The 20,157-nt window shown below is 39.3% G+C and overlaps 1 protein-coding gene across 2 annotated transcripts in view; it reads left to right on the top strand.

The window, feature by feature from the left end:
• Positions 1-8,074: 8,074 nt before the first annotated feature.
• NEDD1 (NEDD1 gamma-tubulin ring complex targeting factor) overlaps positions 8,075-20,157 on the top strand; it is a 52,067-nt gene continuing 39,984 nt past the window's right edge. The window contains exons 1-4 of one of the 2 annotated variants that reach the window (XM_086400816.1): positions 8,075-8,487; positions 10,262-10,405; positions 14,515-14,609; positions 18,317-18,433. In XM_086400816.1, coding sequence (XP_086256942.1) covers positions 10,270-10,405; positions 14,515-14,609; positions 18,317-18,433 — 348 coding nt within the window. In that variant the 5' untranslated portion in view covers positions 8,075-8,487; positions 10,262-10,269. The remainder of the gene's footprint in view (positions 8,488-10,261; positions 10,406-14,514; positions 14,610-18,316; positions 18,434-20,157) is intronic. The other variant, XM_086400815.1, reaches the window with a different exon arrangement.

The following is a 20,157-nucleotide window of genomic DNA, read 5'->3' on the forward strand; positions in this document are numbered from 1 at the left end:
CTAGAGTACAAATGGTTTTTGAAGCCATGAGTTTTAATGCTATTTCACAGGAAGAAAGGCATAGCATGAAAATCCAGAGGGCAAAGAAAGAGACCATGATGGAGGGGCTAGAGAGGTGGGATAAAAGCTGGGGAAGAAAGAGAACAGAGCTAATGAAGATACGTACTTCAAAGAGATTGAATGAGGTAAAGACTGTGAAGTCAGACTGCATATATTGGAACTAATGTGTGAGAACAGTAATTGAGTCTCTTTGATCACAAGCACTAGAAACTCAAATCAGCTTAAGGAATTTATTGGTTCATGTTAATGGGAAGGAGAAGGGAGGATCCAGAGTCTTAATTAATATTAATACTGTTTTCTCCCTATCTCTACCATAACCCATTACAAGTCTCCCATACCATTACAAGTCTGTCCTTCCTGTTTGGTCTCACTCTCTTCTACTGCACACAAACATCCTGTCCATGGAGGGGGACAAACCGTAGGTGGCTCAGGGCTTGTATTTTCTCAGCCCTGTAAATCCAGAGGAGAGTGGAAATGTCTCTTTTTCTATTTCAGAATATACAACTTGCTAGAAAGAACTCTGATTGGTCAAGACAGCCGGGATCATGAGCCTACCCTTAAGGCAAGGGGAAGATACTGAGAATGGTTACTCCACCAAAATCATGTGATTTGAGGAAGGAGGAATAGATCCAAAAGAAAGAGGAGGAAAATATGCTGTTCCCAGAATCTAGGGTAGGAATGGAGGGTAACTAAAAACAACAGATGTCTACAATCTGTTGAATGATGCTGGTGGAAGCCAGTTTGCAGTTGAAACCCAGTCAGCTTTTCAGACTCAGCTGTCACAGATATTGATTCAAAAACTAAGACACATTCTCATAGACTGCGCTTCATTTTGAAAATGCTTGCCTATTAATTGAACATATGGATTAAGATATATGTATTCCCTAAAAGTCACACATAAGAGAGGCAGGCTTTTCACTCCTTTATGGTAATTGAAGTTTTGGCATGAGAGAAGATTATAAGGTTACAGGATTTAAAAGTAAATAAATAAAAACACTAGAAAGTTTTTCAAGGTGTTCCCTTTGGGAGTCTGTACATTTATCTTAGCAGTGATGTTACTGCACAAGACAGTTTTGAAAATTCTCTTTTGAATTTGCCTCTGGCTTGAAGGGGTAAAAATCCATGTCTTTTAAGGGCTAATTTGAATTTTGAAAAAACCTAATTTGTCATTTGGAATAAAATCTGGTGAAAAGGGCAGGTTAGAGGCATACAGCACAATCATGTAATCCAATAATGAGATAGATTGATTTTTCTCTCCAAGACCCTAATGACCTCCTCTCCTCTTTATCCTTCTCTCTCTCCCTCCTCCAGTAGCTCTTACACATTCATCCAGACTAATCTTTCTGAAGCATAACTCCAATAATATCACTACCTTTTTCGAAATCTATCAATGACTTGAACTACTGATTTGAAAATATCCAAGCTCTTTGGTCTGAAAGTCAAGACAATTTGTAGTCTCACTGAAGTTTGTTATTTGTTCTCCCTTTCAGCACCCTCAAACTGAACCCTTGAATATTTTTTGTTAAATCTCTGAATTCTTAACTTGTTGTTTTCTATCCATGACCAGTTTCTATCTCACCCTTGTAACAAGGATCAGATCCCGCATCCGCATGTGCTCTTCTCCCCAAGTCCTGCCCTCCAGTTGATTATTCTTGATTTCTTTCACCCAAGATTGACAAGTAATTCTCACACCACAGGAATGTCTAAACTGCTAGTTTCTATGTATCTGGAATTTTGTGGGTATCTGGTGTTAGATTGTCGTGATGTTCTAGTTATTGATAATAATGATATATTTAATATAGCACTAGAACTTAAAAGAAGTGGACAATAGTAAGACATCTAACACAGATTATATTGATCTTTACAGGCTAATCAAAAGAGTAAGCATAGCCTTTAGAGGCACATAGATTTTAATACTAACTTTGTTGTTTATTAAATGGGTATCTTTACACAATCTATTATAAACATTTCTCTAAGCATCCATCCTCTCCTATGTAAAATGGAAATAATGACACTAGTTTCATAAATTTGTTGTGAGGATTAGAAGAGGTCATGGAAAAGGTTTTGGAAAGAATCTTAGAGAGAAGAAGACTTCTATAAGCATGAGAAAATTCAGAAACTGTAAATAGTGATATTTTGATTGCATAAAATGTAAACATTTTTATGTGGCAAAAAAATACCACAACCAAAGCCAAAGAGGGTAACTGTTTGCAACATTTATGACACATAAAGGGATTGTTTTAATTCATACATCAATAAGGAAAAAGACCAACCCAGTAGGAAAAAAATACAGACATAGGTCTCAAAAATAATCCACAGAAAAGGAAATATAAATAGCTTTTAAACATGTAAAGAGATACTCAACCTCATGCGTAATAAAGCAAATGCAAATTAAAACTCAGTGATATACTGTTTCTTACCTGAGGGGAATGTACACAGGTACAACTTCTTTGAAAGACAATTTGGCAATGACCATAAAATTTATGCACATACTCTTCTGAGCAATTCCATTTCTGGGGATGTATGTATCTATGCTATCCAATACAGTACCCTGTGGCAACATCTCATTACTGAGCCCTTGAAAGGTGGCTCATCTGAATTGAGATGTACATTATGTATAAAATACACACTGAATTCCAAAGACTTAGTACAAAGAAAAAATGTAAAATATCTCATTATTAATTTTTTTATAATGACTTACAAAGATCCATATAGTCAAAGCTATGGTTTTTCTAGTAGTCATGTAAAGATGTGAGAGTTGGACCATAAGAAGGCTGAGCACCAAAAACTGATGCTTTAGAACTGTGGTGCTGGAGAAGGCTCTTGAGAGTCCCTTGGACTGCAAGGAGATCAAACCAGTCAATCCTAAAGGAAATCAATCCTGAATATTCACTGGAAGGACTGATGCTGAAGCTGAAAATCCAATACTTTGGCCACCTGATGCAATGAGTCAACTCATTGGAAAAGACCCTGATTCTGGGAAAGATTGAAGGCAAAAGGAGGAGCAGGTGGCAGAGGATGAGATGGTTAGATAGAATCACCGACTTAATGGACATAAATTTGAGTAAACACCAGGAGACAGTGGAGGACAGAGGGGTCTGGCATTCTGCAGTCTATGGGATTGCAAAGAGTTGGACATGACTGAGAGACTGAAAAACAACAACCATATGTTGAAATGACAATACTGCATTAAATATAATACATTAATAAGAACAATTTTAAATGTCTGTTTTAACTACTAGCACATTTGAAATTTTGTATGTTGCTCACTTATGAATAGTGGAACATATATTGTTATACTTGCATGTATGAGAAACTATGTATGCATAAAGAATATCTGGAAACATCTTTAGTATTCACTAACAGAGGCTTCACTAAATAAAATATGATACATCCACAGAGTGGAATATCATGTGGCCAGGAAAAGGAATGAGACTAATAAGTACTAAGATGGGTAACTCTCCAAGATAAAGTTACAAAATAAAGCACAAAACAGATATAGGAAGTTAATGTTTGTGTTCCGTGTACACTGAAGAAATTTGGAAAAAATTATATAAAATTGGCCATATGCATAGAATATTCCTGGAAGGGTACACAAGAAATTATTTCTAGTTATTGTCCTAAAGAAACCTGAGAGGCCTGCATATACCAAGCCAAGTAGCAACAGTTAGAACTGGACATGGAACAACGGACTGGTTCAAAATTGGGAAAGGAGTATGTCAAGACTGTATATTGTCACCCTGCTTATTTAACTTATATGCAGAGTATATCATACAAAACACTAGGCTGGATGAATCACAAGCTGGAATCAAGACTGCCAGGAGAAAATCAACAATCTCAGATATGCAGATGATACCACTCTAATGGCAGAGAGTAAAGAGGAACTAAAGAGCCTTTTGATGGTAAAAGAGGAGAGTAAAAAAGCTGGCTTAAAACTCAACATTCAAAAACTAAGATCTCGGCATCAGGTCCTATCACTTCATGGCAAATAGATGGGGAAAAAGTGGAAACAGTGACAGATTTTATTTTCTTGGGCTCCAAAATTGCTGCAGATGGTAACTACATCCAAGAAATTAGAAGACGCTTACTCCTTGGAAAAAAAGCTATGATAAAGCTAGAAAGCATATTAAAAAGCAAAGATATCACTTTGCTGACAAAGATCCGTATGGTTTTTGTCAGTAGTCAAGGCTATGGTTTTTGCCAGTAGTCATGTATGGATGTGAGAGTTGGACCATAAGGAGGCTAAGCACCGAGGAATTGATGCTTTCAAATTGTGGTGCTGGAGAAGAGTTTAGAGAGTCCCTTGGTTGGACAGCAAGGAGATCAAACCAGTCAGTCCTAAAGGAAATCAGTCCTGAATATTCTTTGGAAGGACTGATGCTGAAGCTGAAGCTCCAATACTCTGGCCACCTGATGTAAAGAGTCAACTCACTGGAAAAGCCCCTAGTGCTGGGAAAGATTGAGGACAGGAAGAGAAGGGGGTGACAGAGGATGAGATGGTTGGATGGCATCACCAACTCAATGGACAGGAATTTGAGCAATCTCTGAGAGATAGTGAAAGACAGAGAAGCCTGGCATTCTGCACTCCACGGGGTCACAAAGAGTTGGACACCAGTTAGCGACTGAACAACAACTGTCCTAAAGGAAGGTAATTGTGGCTCAGTATCAGGGGTAGAGGAAGATTTATTTTTAACTCTACCTCTTTGCACTCATTAGTCAATGTCTTTACAATATGTATTCATTACCTATTCAGAAAAAAATACAATTACACATTTTCTTTTTTTTTTTCACAAAAAGCTCAAGAAGAATTTCCCAAAGTCAGTTATGACAGCTTAACAACTTAGGTTAATTTTTTAAAAATAGAGCTGATAAACCATGGTGTCCCGCACACAGTAGATGCCTAAGAAATATCCCTTCATCTCCTTTCTCCACACTTGGACTAGTAGCACAGATACTATAACAGCACCTTTTTGTTTAGGGATGTTGTAGGTGCTAACTTCATGTTACGGCTCTGAAGATGTCAAGTGTTAACTGGGATGAGGCTGCCCTGATCCTATGACATGCCCTGGAAGTTAGTTATTTTCCCCCAATAAATCCCAGAAATACATTTGCTTATTTTTTATACCCCCTCATCAAAATGGAAGGCAGCTTGTATAATGTATATCTTCACAGTTAGTGTGGTATTGTAAGCTGTCTGCAAATTTTATTACTACATTAAGGGCTGAAGCAAACTTTTCCAGTTATTACATCCTCTGCACTAACATCCTCACTCTCCTTGTCAGTCTCTTGATTCTTCGGCAGTTAAAACACTCACTTTTATTTCTGTATCAGAGACTCTGTGTGCCTTGCTAACCTCTTTGTCGACTTCAGTCACCTCTTCTCACTTTCATGAAGTTTGTTGATTGATTGCTTCTCACAGGGTATGGCTGGCTTTCCAGCTTTTTGTCTAAATTTAAAACACTGGAGCCATCCTTCAGAAAGTACATAGCGCTCAATCAATTGCATTTGCTCATAAAATATCTTTTGTTTTTTGGAACAAAAGTCTCTTGATTCTGACTCCTTATTTCCATTCCCATTGCTTCTGCCTGAGTCCAGGTCCTCTTCATCTTGTCTGGAATATGTCAATTAGCTCTTAACTAGTCGGCATGCTCTCAGACTCCCTACCAGCAGTCCATTTTCCACTTTACTGGTAAAATTTAAAAACAGGGTTCTGAAAAACAGATTTATGCATTCATTCGTTCATTTATCAAACATTTATTAAACAACTCCTTTGTGTCAGGCATCATGCTAGGAACTGGGAACACAAAGAAATATTTTTCCTATGCAGCCACTGTGAGCTTTGAGTCTAGTCCAGGGGGTCAATGAGTAGACGAACACATGATTTATAGTCCATGAGGGTAGGCCCAGCATGCCATGGTAGAAGCCAGCAGGGGAGGACAGTTTCTCAGTCGTTGCCACTTGATCAAATTGGAGAGAGGCAGAGGGACGTGTTTTAACACGCCCTCTCCAAGGGCAAAGGCTGGACAAGTGATGCATAGCATATGTGATCAGTAAGGCTGAACAGATAGTCAGAGAGGAGCCGCAAACAACAGCATGAGGCAGTGAAGGGCCTAGTGCTCAGTCGCTCGGTCGTGTCCGACTCTTTGCGACCTCATGGACTGTAGCCCACCAGGCTCCTCTGTCCAAGGAATTTTCCAGGCAAGAATACTGGAGTGGGTTGCCATTTCCTCCTCGAGAGGATCTTCCTGAACCAGGGATCGAACCGAATCTCTTTTATCGCCTGCACTGGCAGGTGGACACTTTACTACTAGCACCACCTGCAAAGGAGTTTAGACTTTATTCTAAAGGTTTTAAGTAGTCATATGATCAGATTTGTATATTATAAAGAGCATCATGCTAAGAGTTTCAGTAGTTCAGTTGCTCAGCCGTGTCCAACTCTTTGCGATGGCATGGACTGCAGCATGCCAGGCTTCCCTGTCCATCACCAACTCCTGGAGCTTGCTCAAACTCATGCCCATCGAGTTGGTGATACCATCCAACCATCTCATCCTCTGTCGTCCCCTTCACCTCCTGCCTTAAATCTATAATAACACACACACACACACACACACACACACACATACACTTTATACACACTATACTATATAACACACACATATATATATATACTTTATGCATATACAGACATATAGAGTTTAGCGAAGTGTGTGCTCCATAAATATTATTATATATGTCATTGTATCAATGTTATATATTAATGTATCATTATTGTTTCATATATTCTAATCTTCACTTTTCTGTCTTCATTTTCAGAGATTTAGCTGTCTTTTCTTTCTTCTCTTTGCCCTTATCCTTCCTGTCTCTACTCTTACCCTATTTTATCTCCCAACTTTCTGGCTCCCATCCCTTTCAAAATTGATTTAATAACCTCAAGAACTGTACACTACAATTAAGGCAGTTCCTGCTCCCTATCTTTTTCGTTTTGAGGCTCCCTATCAATCTTTACAGCTTTTTTAGGACTTCAATTTCTGCTCTGAAAAAGTGTTTTCTCCACACTTATTAGTTTTCCAGTTATTTGCAATATTGGTGCAAATAACCAGGGCTTATGTACCTAGTTCAGAAACACAATCCAAGTATGTACTTGTGCTGAAAGAATAATAACACTGTTTGTAGAAGAAATGCCCTATATTTTATAAGGACTCTTGGCAAAAATTGTCAGTAGAGCTTTAAAAACAAAAGGGCCCTGGTATAAGGAGCATATGAAAGCTCAATTCACCTACTCCTTTTTCCACTCTGAGAAGCATCTCCTTCCAAAAAATTCCCAACTAGATGGGAATGTTCCTGACCCCACAGCACGATTTGGAAAAAAAAAATCACAGGTTTTGAAGTCTGATATCTGAAGACACTTATGCTTTCCATTATTTCTTAGCTTTTCTCATCGTGTCTCCTGGTTTGTAAATTGCATCGGGTATTCTTGGCTCTCCATGGTTTCCTCTTCCGGGAAGCCTTTCCCAAACTCACATCCATGTTCATTTCCCTTTCATACATTTTATACCTTTTCTCTGAGGCAACTCTCAAGAGTTTCCGCTTTTCATTTAAGTATGTAATTATTTATGATCGTCTGCCCCTTATACTGGATTGTAGCTCCACCTGGCTAGAGACCAAGAGCGCTGACCCAACCCCTGTATTCCCAGGCTAAACTCAGCACTGTAAACCCAGTCTAGCAAAGGGCCTGGCATGCAAGAGGCAGTCAGCGAACAAATGGATGACAAAAGGGAAGCAGCCAGCGGCACCAGCGCCTCCCTGGAGCAGAGAGGAGCCGCCCAGGCCCTCAGTTGCCGCCCTTCCGTCCCAGGCGCTTGGATCAGGACTCGAACCCAGGCCCAGCACTGTCCCTGGCTCTGCCTTGTCAACTTGAGCTCCTCCTTGGGGAAGCGCCTCTCCTGGTGACGCCACTCAGAGGCGGGACTTCCGGCCGCCGAAGTTTAACAGTTCAGGCGGGAGCCGGAAGCCTAGCGCCGGAGCGGGCCGCGCCGAGGCCCCCGGTGTACGGCGGCTGAGAGGTGAGGTTCCGGAGGTTCCGGGGTAGGGCCCGCCGCCCGCCGCGTACTTGCCCTCTCCTGGTTCCCCACCCGCCCTCCGATCACCTCAGGGGGCGGGTCGGAGGTCCCTGGGCTCCCCGCGACCCAGCGGGTCGGGCAGGGGCGCGGCGGCCGGGTTGGCGGGGAAGTGCCCCGGAGCCGCGGGCCGGGGTCGCGCACCTCCGGTCGGGCCTGAGAGGTGGCCCGGGTCGACTGGGGCAGGTCGGGGGCGGCTCCGGGGGCTGCACCGACTCCGGAAAGTTTGCGCTTGCTAGCAGTCCCGTTACCGTTTTGTAAACCTCTCAAATTCGACTCGTTTAGCAGGCGCTCGAATGCATTTAACAAGGTAACTCCAGTTGAGCAAGACTCCTGCGAGTAAAATGCATTTTGGGTGAAAGAAAGTTGGAGAGCTTTTGCTTAAGTTCAGTGTAGTGAGTTGTTTCTTGTAGCCGCGAGGCTGATGGTGTTATGGTCGTGTGTCCTGACAGCTCACTTTTGATGGGAGCCTCTTTCTGCGGCTAATATGCCGCGCCCTTAAGTGTGCTCAGTTCTCAGAACACTGGTTGATGGGCCTTTCCCCGCTCTCCTTTGAGAGGAGCAAACAGACATTGAGTGACTCGGCCAAACTGACTGTCACCTAACTCAGGGGCAGGTCATCTGAGCCAGGACTAAAGTGATCTTTCCGCTACATCACACCGCTCAACAGGTGTGGTCTAAGATTACAGTAAAGACATCTTTCAATGTTGTTTCCTGGGTTTACAGATGCTTTTCCAGCATTTCATTGTTGTTGAGGAGGAATCCAAAGGGCATAAGTTATAACATGTTAAGCCATCAAATCCAAACACTGTGTCTACATTTCAACAGGTGACTAAGGGCTCTTAGTAGAACAGTTTTTATCTGCTGAATGAAGCAGAGTGAATCACTTAAGTGACTTTTCTAGTTAACGAAATTTCAGCCTCATTATAAACACATTAAAATTTCTGTCTCTTGAGAGTTGAAAGAGCCCTGTATTTTACTATGTCTCTAAATTGTCCTCTGAAATATCCTTACAAATGTGATGTTTTGTTGATGACTTGGGAACCTGTGACATCACTTATGCTCTGCCACTCTCTTGACACTGTCCACACCAGGAAGATGTGAAGGTGTATTTTTAGACCCTTCCCTTCCCTTCCCCTTTCTCCCAGGCTGTTTTTGACCTTTTTTTCTTACCCATCATGCACTACTATGTGTGTTTTGTCTTCTAGACGGCCTGGGTTTGTGAAATCACTTTGTAGGAATTATGGATTCGAACTGTGAATAGATAATACAAGCGAAGGCATTGTGGATCAGGTGTTGGTATAGGGACTTAGTGACATCTTCTCAGGTTGTATTTGCTAATTTTAGAGTTATTTGGAAGACCTGCAGTGGTGGGATTCTAACCTGCAGGAGTGCTAGAGTTTATCATATCTTTTTTTTTTCAAGATGAGGCATTTACCTAACCAACAGTTATTTGTTGAATACCAACTGTGTGCCAGGAATGTTTGATGACCAGTAATTAACAAGACAAGACAGTTTTGGTCAAGTCAAGGGCCACAGATGTTATGAGAATAAGAATTGCAGATAGCAGGAAGGGCCATGAAAAAGTGGAACAGGAGAATGGGGTCTAGAACAATGGGTTTAGCCATGGTGGTCAGGGAAGGCCTTTCTGAGGAAGAAACATGAGCTAAGACTGGGATGATGTGAAGGAGATGACCCTGGGAAATTGGGAAAGGTCATTCCTGGCAGACGAGGTAACAGAAACACTTGGAAGTGAGAAAGAAGGCCAGTGTGTTTGGTGGCCCTGGGGAAGAAAGGAAAGTTACATCAGGCCAATTTATGAAACTCTCCACACTAAGGAGGCTACATTTCATTGCAACTGCTGTGGAGAGCCATTGGGAAGGTCAGCTAAGACTATGATCCAGTTTACATTTTAGGAAGATCCATCCAGTAACTCATCTTTGTGGTGAGCGCAGTCTCTGGGACACAAGTGAAAGTGTGGAGCCACTTGTTTTGGATAAGATGCCTCATTTTAACTCTTTTTTTTTTGTTTGTTTTAAACCTATTAATTGTTTTTAAAGCATGTTGTTTTAAACAATTTGTAGGTGCAGTCATGCAGGAAAACCTCAGATTTGCTTCATCGGGAGATGATGTTAAAATATGGGATGCTTCATCTATGACACTGGTGGATAAATTCAACCCACACACCGCACCACATGCTATCAGCTCAGTGTGTTGGAGCAGCAATAGTATCCTTTTTTAAAAAAAACAAAAATAGCCACTATGTTAAACATCCAGTAGCAGTGAAACTTTTTTGTGTGATCCATAATGAGAAATATATTTGGCATAGCTGTGAAAGATAAAATGAAATAGGAATTTAATAAACAATATGTCATATGATAGGGGCTTTCCGGGTGGCTCAGTATTAAAGAATCTACCTGCCACGCAGGAAATATGGGTTCAATGCCTGGATCAGGAAGATCCATTGGAGAAGGAAATGGCAACCCACTTCAGTATTCTTGCTTGGGAAATCCCATGGACAGAGGAACCAGGCAGGCTATAGTCCATGGGGTTGCAAAGATTCAGATATGACTTAGCGACTAAACAATGACATATCATGTGATTGAAAACTGATATTCTCCATTGATTTCATTAAAAAAATTTATTTGCAACCCACTACATTTAACAGCACTGGTATTAAAAATATATGTTAGCTACTAGATGCAGACCATAGAGTTTTGTGTCAACAGTTCATTATTGAATTAAATGGAATAAGGTAGGTAATGGTGGAAATAATCCTGAAAGTTCTGGAATGATGTTTTGCATCTGCTGCTAAGTCACCTCAGTCATGTCCGACTCTGTGTGACCCCATAGACGGCAGCCCACCAGGCTCCCCCGTCCCTAGGATTCTCCAGGCAAGAACACTGAAGTGGGTTGCCATTTTCTTCTCCACTGCATGAACGTGAAAAGTGAAAGTAAAGTCGCTCAGTCGTGTCCGACTCTTAGCGGCCCCATGGACTGCAGCCTACCAGGCTCCTCCGTCCATGGGATTTTCCAGGCAAGAGTACTGGAATGGGGTGCCATTGCCTTCTCCATTTGCGTATTTGTGCATCTAGTTGGGAAATTCAAGACAGAACTTGAAGACAAAAGCAAAAGTTGAGGGAGGAGATAAAAATTGTAGAACATTTCCATGTTACTGAGGTATTTCCTGTATTTCTCTTCCATTGTATCTGTGTTGAAAATAGTCTTGTTTCCCAAAAAGATAAATTATCTTGATTGAATTTTCCTAAGGTTTTTATGTTTCTGATTCCTATCCTTCCTGTCTTAGTAAATTCTGTGTACTAGGTCGCTTCAATTTTGTCCAACTCTTTGTGACCCTACGCAGTGTAGCCCACCAGGTTGCTCTGGCCATGGGATTCTTCAGGCAAGAATACTCCTGTGGGTTGCTATGCCCTCCTCCAGGGAATCTTCCCAACCATGGGATTGAAACCACATCTCTTAGGTCTCTGGCATTGGCAGGCAGTTTCTTTACCACTAGTGCCACTTGGGAAGCCCAAGTTCATTTATTTGGCTTCTCTGAGTTTTAGTTGAGTCACGTGTGGTCTTTTATTGCGGTGTGCAGGCTCTCTGCAGGCTCTTTATTTGTAGTGCTCCCCAGTGGCATGTTGGATCTTAGTTCCCTGACCAGGAATCAAACCAATGTCCCTTCCACTGCAAGGCAGACCCTTAACCACTGGACTACCAGGGAAGTTCCTGGTGGATAAAATGAACTCGTAAATAGGGATTTCTCAATATCTCACCACTAACATTTTGGGCCAGATAATGTTTTGTCGTGGAGGCTGCCCTGTGTGTTGTAGGATGGTTAGAAGCCTTCTTGACCACTACCAATGAGATACCAGTAGCCCCAGTGGTGACAGCTGCGAGGCATCTTCAGAATTGCCACATATCAATTCTGTGAGGGGCCAGAATCATCCTCAGTTGAGAACCATTGCTGGAAACAAAGTACTGTTACCACCTTTTGTATGAAAATGTTCTGTATTCTTGGTATGGTAGAGATAACCATTCTTTTGTGGAACTCATACAGTGTTTCTTAAAGAACAGATTAAGCTTGAACATGTGTCTGATCTTATCAGTATCAAAGTAGTAATATTCGGCTTCTTGATGAAAGTAAAAATATCAAAGCTTTAAAATATGAATGATTCATGAACAAAAACATTAGAAAGTTTTCATGCCCAGTCTAATTATTCTTGTAAATATATATAACAAAAATGACAAGTTTTCTTATTGAATTAAACTTTCCTCTTATCATTCCTTGATTTTGTATTAAAGTAGCAAAGTAAGTTACTTTGGCTCCCTGTTAATCAAACTCATGTGAGGGGACTGTGTTTTTGAAGCCCTCTGCAGATCTATAGTGGGGGGAAATGTTTAAAGAGAGTGACAAATATGTGATGTTGCTTCTATTATTAGATTTTTATTATGTTTAGAGCTTAATTTTCCGTTACTTACTGCATAAAAGTACCAATTCTTAGTGATTATTTTTTATTCCAAGGAGTTTTATCAGGAGTTGGCATTTACTGATAAACCACTTAAAGGTCTAGCAACAAAATTGCTGTGACTATGACAATGTGATGGTGTCCTTTGGGTTTTGGAAACTGGTTTTATTTCTGTAGTTTTCTTGTATAAGTACATGTGCACTGGAAACCTTTGTATAGTTTTATTCCTATTGAGGCTTTGATGCCTTCCTTAGAGGTTAGTTACTGAAGACCAAGGGATTCCCAGACTCAGATATTTGGGGACCGCTTAGCATGGATTCCAAGGACAGAGTTAATGGTGAGATGCCATGAAGATCGGGAGAAGGTGATGGCACCCCACTCCAGTACTCTTGCCTGGAAAATCCCATGAACCGAGGAGCCTGGTGGGCTGCAGTCCATGGGGTCATGAAGAGTCAGACATGACTGAGTGACTTCACTTTCACTTTTCACTTTCATGCATTGGAGAAGAAAATGGCAACCACTCCAGTGTTCTTGCCTGGAGAATCCCAGGGACGGGGGAGCCTGGTGGGCTGCCGTCTACGGGGTCGCACAGAGTCGGACACGACTGAAGCGACTTAGCAGCAGCAGCAGCAGCAGCAGCAGCCATGAAGATCAGTTTTCTTTTTTTTTTTAAATCAGTTTATTATTTTTTTGGCCCTCCAGGTAACACTCCTCACTTTCTTAAGACTTCTAAAACTATATGAGAAATAAGTGGAGTAACTTGAGTATACTTTTGTAGTATCTTCTTTCAGTCCTTTCTTTAATATATTCTATAAAGAAGAGTAACAGTAAACATAGGAAGAAGCCAAGGAAAGGGAAAATGATTTATTTTTCTCAATATTGTAAAATCTAGATAGGTGGAAGTGATTTTGTTTGAATCATATGTCATGATAAAATTACAGTCCATGGTCTGTTCACAAAATGGCTGAATGTTCTACAAATCACTTAAAGTAATGCAGTTTGGACTTTGCTTGTTAAAAGTGTATGTTTAAACTTCTGATATTTTGTTTTGACTCTCAAAATCAGGCTCTTGTTCTTGGTTATATTATTGTGTTTAGTCATGTAAAAATACTTACATTATTTTGTGTTTACTGATTATTTCACTTATTTATGTGAAATAAGGTAAATTTAATTTTAAATTATTAAATCAAATTTTAAATAATTCTTATTTTAATAATTTAAAATTGTATTTTAAATAATTTAAATTTAATTGAGCCGAAATAAAGTTAAAGTAAAACTCATAGGTGCTGTGTAATCGCACTTACTTATATTTGCTACATACACTATAATATTCTTAATACATTAAAAATTGAAATTCTCTATCATAAGCATTCCAGTCCATTCCATTCCAGGAAATATCAGGCTTTATTTTTTAGTGGAAAAATAGGAGACTAATATGGACATTTGCTTCCTAGCTTAAACTGGTATCAAGCACTGCATTACTAAATAATTATCTTAAACCATATGTGTAGAAGAAAAGGCTGATTGGTATTTGCTTGATGTTGCTTTTATCATGCTCTCATTCTTGAAGGATAAAATTAGACCTTCTGGCCTACTCTTTGAAAATGGGGTAGTATTTCACACAGGTTAAATAGCTTTCAAGTGATAGCAAAGTCAAAAAGGATAGTTCTTCCCTGCAGTAGTAAAGAGAATTAGTCTTAGTAATTAGTAATCTGAGCCAGTTTTGAAAGCTAATGTATCAACTATGTTCATTGTTTGTCTTCTTAGTTTAGTGTGCTTGCTTTTATCATCACATTTCTTTATGGTGATAGTCGAGTGCTAGAGCTGCTCTTGGATTGTTTGATGTTCCATAACTCTTGATTTAGATAACTTTCTAGTGACAGCATCTTCCAGTGGTGACAAAATAGTTGTTTCAAGTTGCAAATGTAAACCTGTCCCGCTTTTAGAGCTTGGTGAAGGGGTAAGTGATTTTTTTTTTAAACTTTTAAAAATCTTAGTCCTGCTTGCGTGGTAATTGCTTATTTATTATGGTGCTAACAACTAAATTTAAAGGAGTTTAAAAGCATTATTCTTAACCTGAGCTTAAAATAATACAGTTAACACTTGAAGGTGAGATAAGTGTGCTTACTGATACATCTTTAGGTAAAATAATATTGGATCCTAGGGGAGCAATCAAGGACTTAGATTTCGTCAGCTAGGTGGCATCTCCATTTTCCCTCTGTTGGAGGTTTCCTGGTATTGCTGTGGCTTTTTAGGACTATGTTCCACCAAGGTTCCTAGGTTGATCTGACCAAAAGGGTCCTAATGATGTAGCCCTTCCCTTACTAACAATAGGCTCAGCACCATCAGCTAAAGATCCTTATCTGATGGTGACCTTCTGCTTTAGCTTTGGTCCAGTGGGTGCTACCTGAGCCTCTCCAAGCCCTCCTGTAACAGAACAGGCTTTGTCAAAATGAGCTTTGGTTCCAGAGCATTTAAACAAATTTCTCACTATATATTCTTACCCTTTTGTTTCATAAGTTTATCCCTCTGATTCAGGATAATACTGGCTTTTTCATTTCCAATCACATATTTCTTGAAATTTGTTTCCATTTTAAATAAGATCTAAATAAAAAGGAATATGTAGTTGATGGTTCTTTTTTTAAATTTCAAAGTTTTATGGTGGACTCTAAGCCATAATGAGTTGTCATGATTTTATACACTGGAGTAGATAAGGTGGCCTAATTAGTAATTGTTCTCCAGTTGCTTTGAAGTGGAACACAGCAGGACTACACAATATGAGTTCATCTAACATATTAATAAAAATGACTTAGAATTTCTAGCAGTCCTTTTATTTCTAGCAGTCCTTTCCTAAAGGTATCTGGTAGGATTGGCCTCAGCATCAGTTCCAGCCCACAGGTGGTGGAGACTGGGACAGATAGAATGTGTGTTAAGGGTAGGAATGGCACTTGCCTTTCAGCCTCAGTAAGTGGAGTTGAGATATGTGGGATCTAGTTCCCGGACTAGGGATTGAATTTGCATCCCCAGAGTGCCACTGGGCGGTAAAGGTAAACTGTACTCTTCAAGAGCAGGCAGAACATCTTAGTCATTTTTGGATCTTCAGATCATGTCCAAGTTGATCAGCTAACATTTGTTGAATTAAATATCAACATCAAAACAGTCTTGATTTGGGGACTGCCCTGGTAGTCCAGTGGTTAAGAATCCTTCCAGGGCAAGGGATGCAGGTTCGAGCCCTGGTCCAGGAACGAGGTCTTACATGCCTCAACAAAAGACCCTGCATGCTGCAACTAAGACCTGATCCAGCCAAAACAAATAAAAAGTCAAAAAACAAAAACAGTTTTGATCTCCACTTCTGCCACTGTTTAAGGTGGAACTTTATTTAAAGTCCATACTAGTTTTCTTTGATTTTGTATTTTACCTCTCTAAAGTAGACAGATTGGTCTTGACAGTATGATAATGGATATGATAACCTAGAAATTTGACCTGATGTTATCTTCAGATTTTAAGATTCTACCCATTGCTTTTGTCTTAGGGTACAGGATTCCTGTAATAACCAATTTCCATTAATTATTTAAGTTCACTACCTACATTAATAATACATTAACATAAAAAATCCTCTCATTAGGGTAAGCAGCTAAAAATAAAGGTTTTGTTCTGAGCCCTTATGAATAATTTCAGTTGTTTTTGATGATTGGGATTTTAATATATTGATCTTTGATGGATGCCATTTTTATCTATTTTATTTAAAGGTAAACTCCTGATCTGCAGTAATAACCAGATTCTAAATTTTATTAGTCTATTTAGACCAAAGTCAATTCCTCGAATGATGTCTGCAAGAGAATTATAGTGACCATACTGAAATATTGATGTAATGTGCCCCTGATATTTTTGTGTGTTAATACTTTTGACTTGGTTAGAATTTCAAAGCTGGAAGAAACCTTGGGGGAGAGAGAGGAGGCCATCTGCACCCTTTTAAGAATCTGGTGCTCTCTTGAGCAGAGGATGTTTTTGAAATGCATGGACTATCAAGAACAGTAGATCAGGTCCTCATCTCTCATTTCTCAAAGGTAGAAATGTAGGCTTAGAAAGATGAGATTACTTGCCTAGAGCTAAGTAATTTGCCTTCAGTCACAAAATGTACCCTTTGGAATTAATTTCTATCCCTGCCCTGCCCCCTTATGGTGTTCAGCTGGAGTGGGAATAATTAATGTAACTATATAGTGTATCTGAAAGTTAATAGGAAAAAAACAACAACCATGCAACATTGTAGCATAGTTACTGATGATACCACCAGATAGATGACATGCATACATACTCATTATGAGAAAACTTGGTTACCACTGTATTTTTAGCCATTTGTTCTATAAATATTTATTGAACATGGATATGGTCTTTGCTCTAAGGAAACTAACATTCTGGTGAAAGACACAGAATAAATGAGTAAACAGTACCCAGTGATAGTGGTAAGTTGTTATGCAGAGAGCTGAAGTACGTTATTGAGTTAGCAGGTGGTTAGTTAGCAGTTAGTTAGGTGGGGAAGGGGTCTTCTGAAGTTGTGGTATTTAAGTTGATATCTACTGATCAGGTGAAGTCATTCAAGCCAAGGTTCAGGGGAATTGACTTTCCAGGCAAGAATAGCTGTGTAGAAGTCTGGAGGCAAATATAGTGTCATTACATTTAAGGAATGGAAGATGGTCCTTGTGCCTAGAGAATCAGTGGGTGGGGAGGAAACTGGTGAGAGACCAGTTAAGGAAGGGCTAGATGAATAGGGCATTGAAAGCCAGCTTGATGATGAGTTTGGAATTTAGGTGTGATTAGAAGCCACTGAGGATTTTAAGACACATGATTTGATATACATTTCATAAAGGTCACTCTATGTATAGAACATGGAATGTAGGGAAGCAAGAGTGGAAGGCAGACAACCAGTTAGGAGGCTGCTGTTGTGCTTTGGCAAGTTTTGGATCAGGGTGCTTGCAGTGACCGTCGATAGAGGGGGGCACCCTGTGGGGTATATTTTACGGTTGGAGTTTAGAGAACTTGCTGATAGACTGAGTGGAGGGAGAACAAGGAAACAAGGTTCCTTCTGAACTTCTGTCTTGAGTAGTTGGATGAATGGGACCTTACAGTAGGGGGGAAGAGTGTAGAATTAGTTTCTGATGACAGGATGTTTGAGATTTGGTCCATTTGGGGGAGATGCACTGTGCCTTGGGACTAGTATCTTGTCCTCTTTATAAAACTTCCCCCTCTGTAAATTGAAGGGTTTAAACTAGGCATTCTTCAAAGTCTCCTCTACCTTTAGAATTTTCTGAGCTGTGGGTTGATTTTGATTTGAGATATTCTGTGGAGTATAAGAGCAGGTTTTGTTAAAGGGAAATATGCAGGGCAAGTAAGCCCTAAAGGGACTCTGAGACTTGCTGGTTTCCTAAGCTTCCTCTGTCACCACCTTTATGTGAGAAGAACATGAATCTGGTTATTTCCTTAAAGCCATTTTGAACACTTTGCAGACTGTTGAATTCTTGTGAAAGATGATGAGAGCTGAATCTTTAGTACAAGAATTGACATGTCTATAGCATTTCACTCAAATGTTTTTCATGTGCTTACCAAGTGTTGGATGAGAATTGATAGTCAGCTCTGGTCTCTATTAACATGACTTTTTTTTTTAAATAGCAAAAGCAGACATGTGTCAGTTTAAATTCAACATCTATGTATTTGGTAAGCGGAGGCCTAAATAATACTGTTAATATTTGGGATTTAAAATCAAAAAGAGTTCATCGATCTCTTAAGGTAAGCAACTTTTTAAAAAAAATCTTTACAGAAATGTGTTTATTAGTAATTACCAAAATTTAATTTTGAGCTTTTATGATAACAATAAGCAGCTTCAGAATGAAGTGAGATTTGTTAGGGAATATAAAGATGTGTAGCCAAAAGCTTACTTTTTTGAGTTTATTTTTCCTTCCATGTATGTTACTGTGTTGCTGGGGTTAAAACTTTTTCCTTATTTTTTCACTTTGTTCTGCTCTTGAGTGGACCACTTCCTTCATTTTTAAAAAAAATATGGTTTATTGTCATTAAAGATTTTTTTAAGGCTCTTTGAAAAAGTGAGAGTGATTTTGGGATGATAGTATTCAATCTGGTAATCAGTTTGGAGATATTGCTTCTTAGTTCTCTGCTGCTATTTGTGTTATTTTTGTGTGTATTTTCATCTTGGTAATAAAATGTTTCTGAAATAATTTACTATTTATAATTAGTGTTTCTTTAAATAGCTTTTGCAGTTTCAGAAAATGAAAAGAATCATTGTGAAAGCCTCTGGTTGTGATTGCTTTTTTGGACTTCTATCATTTTGGTATTTGGAAGTTCATCTTTAAAATTGTTTTCAATTTTTGTCTTTCAAAAAAGTTTTAACATGTGAAATTTTAAACATATTATATATATATACACACATACCTACACAGAAAAAGAATTTCCTAAAATATAAAGCCATCTCCTGGCATGCTTCAGGGACCATTTGAGAAAGTTGTAAAATAAGTGGAATATTATAGCTACAATTATTGTTATTACCTTAATTATTAGATACAAAGATTGGTTTGTTTCTGTTATTAAGATGTGACATCAAATTGTTAAAAACTATGCTGACCACTGTGCTCTTAGGCTGCTGCCTTTAATTTAGTCTTGGAAAACATAATCCTTGTGAACTCAGTTTGTTCTAAACGGTTTTATTTCCTCAAAGTGGATTCCCCTGTGCATCAGGGAGACAGTGCTAGTATAATGGGAGGAAAATAAGCTTGAATCTGAGCTTTGCCACTGGCAGTTCTGTGAGCTTGCAGTTTGTTAACCTTAGTTAACTCATCTGTAAAATAGGAAAAATGACTTTGCCTCCCATGCTTGTTCTAAAGATTAATAATAATTAAAACTCCAGCCTAAGTTGGTACTCAACAGACGGAAGCAGCATCTATCAAGTCTCAAACATGCTTTCTCAATTCGGCTTTGGGGGGCTTTTTTTTTTTTTCTGCTCTCTTCCATTTTGCAGTGTTAGGTTTCATTCTCCTTCCCCTAACTTACCTCTTAATCGCTTTCTTTAAGGTTGAACTCAAGCTTCCTGTCTTCTGTAAAGCTTCCTTTGTCAACTCAGCGCATAGTGAAGCCAAGCCTCTTTCGCTTTCCTCTGACACTTTGACTCTGCCCCTCCTTTAGGATTCATTCTGCCATTTGCATGTTTACTTAAACATCCTGTCTTCCCAGTTGAACAGTAATATTCTCAAGGGCAGAGACTCTCATAATAGTCAACTTGCAATAAAAGTTACTTGTCAGTGGAAGTGAATTCTTTAGGCATAATGCCATTTAGAAAATTACCTTTCCTTTTTGTCTCTTGTTTCATAGTGCCTGATCATTGTTATGGTTATGAAAAATAAGTTTGTTCCCTGAAGACTTGGTGCTGATCAAATAGTTTACTACTCATTTGTGTACTTTTTTTTTTTTTAGATTATTTTGAGGAAAATGTTAAGCAAATA

This window comes from Bos grunniens, chromosome 5 (assembly GCF_055505025.1).
Source record: "Bos grunniens cultivar Pamir isolate PY7600 chromosome 5, Bosgru_T2T1.0, whole genome shotgun sequence".
Classification (NCBI taxonomy): Eukaryota; Metazoa; Chordata; class Mammalia; order Artiodactyla; family Bovidae; genus Bos; species Bos grunniens.